Genomic DNA, 2,018 nt, shown 5'->3' with positions numbered 1-2,018 from the left:
TTTTTGTTAAAAAACTTTTCAGCATCCAGACTATAGACCAAGATTTAATTATTAATTTCTTGTGTGTTTGTAGAATTAGTCTAAATTTGTGTTTGTTCTGCAAGTTGGATTTAAGAGTTGTGTATTTAAAATGTATACGTTGTGTACTTGTGTTGCATGATCTTGCAACATAAATTGGTTGGTTGAATTGAGGCTGTCAACAGTTTAAATGGATAAAAGCAAATGTGGAACGGTTCTGTTTATCTACTTTTGTTGTTTTCATCCGAGATCACGCCAGCTGTGTGAGATCATGCCAGCTGTGAGATTTGTTTTGCAATAAACGAATGTGGGGTACCTCCTGTGCATAGGTTCTTCCACACTGGGTGTGTTTACACTGTTTTCAGCATTGTATCAGGTTTTACCCAAGTAGCACTTTTTCTGATTAAGTTGTTTCTTGCACTTTTATTTTATTTTTATTTATTTATTTTTTATTTGAATGTCTGAAAGCTGTCTGAAGATGTTGGTTTTTCCAAATATAAAGAAAACGATAATGCCTCCTTTCTTGCTTCAAGAAAATTTTAACCTTGCCTGTCCTTTTCTTTTCCTGTAGATCTTGTAGAAAACTTTGATGAGGCATCAAAGAATGAAGCCAACTGAGTGTCGGTGGATGGGAAGTTAACAATGGACTTTATTTATGGGGCCTGTTTGGTTCCACATTTTAATTCAGCATTGAGCAGTATTCCACCACATGGGACTGCTGCTTTCACAGATTGTTTCCTACTTAAGGTGCTGATGCATCTTTCATTATGCATTTTGCACTAAAATGCAGCAACTACTTTTTGGGTCTAAATGTTGGTAAGGTTATTGAGATGAACTAACAGGCTGGGTCAGCCAGTTTGTGCAGTCAAGAGCAATTTGGGACAAGCGTTATTTAAGGTTTTCCTTTGAAAGTAAACTTAAAATAAATTTAATTCTTGTGCTTTTCTTGAATGATTTATCAGTTTCCTAGAATATGCACTTGTTGCAGCATTCGGCATAAAGGTTTAAACTGACATCTTTTAGAGTGCATTAGAGCCATTAAGGAAGTACCCTTTAAAACTAGACAATTTTTTTTTTTGTCCAGAAGGTAATTGGTGTGAAGATGGTCACTGATTTTATATCAGGTAATCTTTTTCCAATAAATTACTAACATACATTTGTAATACCATTGTTTTGCTGCATTTTTCATCCCTGCCTTGCCCGCGTTTTTGGTTTTTTGAGATGGGCATATTTTAATTTGAGAGTACCGCTGACAAGTTAACATGGTGTTTTTCTTTTATGCCTCTCTAAAGAAGAAAAGCAGTTGACAGTTTGTGCAGCCTTCTAGTGGTCTAGCCTGGCTAAATCGGTTGACACAAGCATTGGCAGCACACTGGTAGAGTACTAAAAATGTCAAGGGAAAATGTTCATTTGACAGCCTCACAGATTGTGCTTTTTAGTAATACATTTTTCTGTTTTAAAACTGTTAGGTGCACATAAACATCTTAAGTCTTGATTTCTGTTCTTTGCAGAAAATTAGAATGGTGTACTTTCAGTAATCCAGATGTAGAAAGTTTTACTGTGAAAAAGCTGGAGCGTGTATTGTATTAGGTCTTTGTTAGGTGCACATAAACATCTTAAGTCTTGATTTCTGTTCTTTGCAGAAAATTAGAATGGTGTACTTTCAGTAATCCAGATGTAGAAAGTTTTACTGTGAAAAAGCTGGAGCGTGTATTGTATTAAGTCTTGATGCATCAGAAAAGATTTTTTTAATGAACATTGAGGTACTCTAATGTGATCTAACAGTACTAGCAATGGAATATTTTTCCCCAACTGCTTTTTACAGTAAAGAGCAAGATGACTTGTTTTGTAATACTTTCTTGCTAAAATTCTAATATACCATAATTTTAATTACTGAATGTAAGTAAAAACAGTATTTCCATGAATTAGGATATTTATAAGAAAATAGATCAATTACATCTCCTTATGGTTATCAATGTACCTTGTTAACTGCTCACCTT

At 34.3% G+C, this 2,018-nt stretch overlaps 1 protein-coding gene across 3 annotated transcripts in view; it reads left to right on the top strand.

The window, feature by feature from the left end:
* Positions 1 to 1,181, top strand: part of BTF3L4 (basic transcription factor 3 like 4) — a 199,512-nt gene extending 198,331 nt beyond the window's left edge. For all 3 annotated transcript variants that reach the window (XM_044086070.1, XM_044086069.1, XM_044086071.1), the window contains exon 6: positions 590 to 1,181. In XM_044086070.1, coding sequence (XP_043942005.1) covers positions 590 to 636 — 47 coding nt within the window. In that variant the 3' untranslated portion in view covers positions 637 to 1,181. The remainder of the gene's footprint in view (positions 1 to 589) is intronic.
* The last annotated feature ends 837 nt before the right edge of the window (positions 1,182 to 2,018 follow it).

Source organism: Protopterus annectens, chromosome 10.part0, assembly GCF_019279795.1.
Source record: "Protopterus annectens isolate FY-2018-M chromosome 10.part0, PAN1.0, whole genome shotgun sequence".
In the NCBI taxonomy this organism is placed as follows: Eukaryota; Metazoa; Chordata; order Ceratodontiformes; family Protopteridae; genus Protopterus; species Protopterus annectens.
The sequence above is the reverse complement of the archived record's forward strand: the minus strand, read 5'-3'. Positions and strand labels throughout refer to the sequence as shown.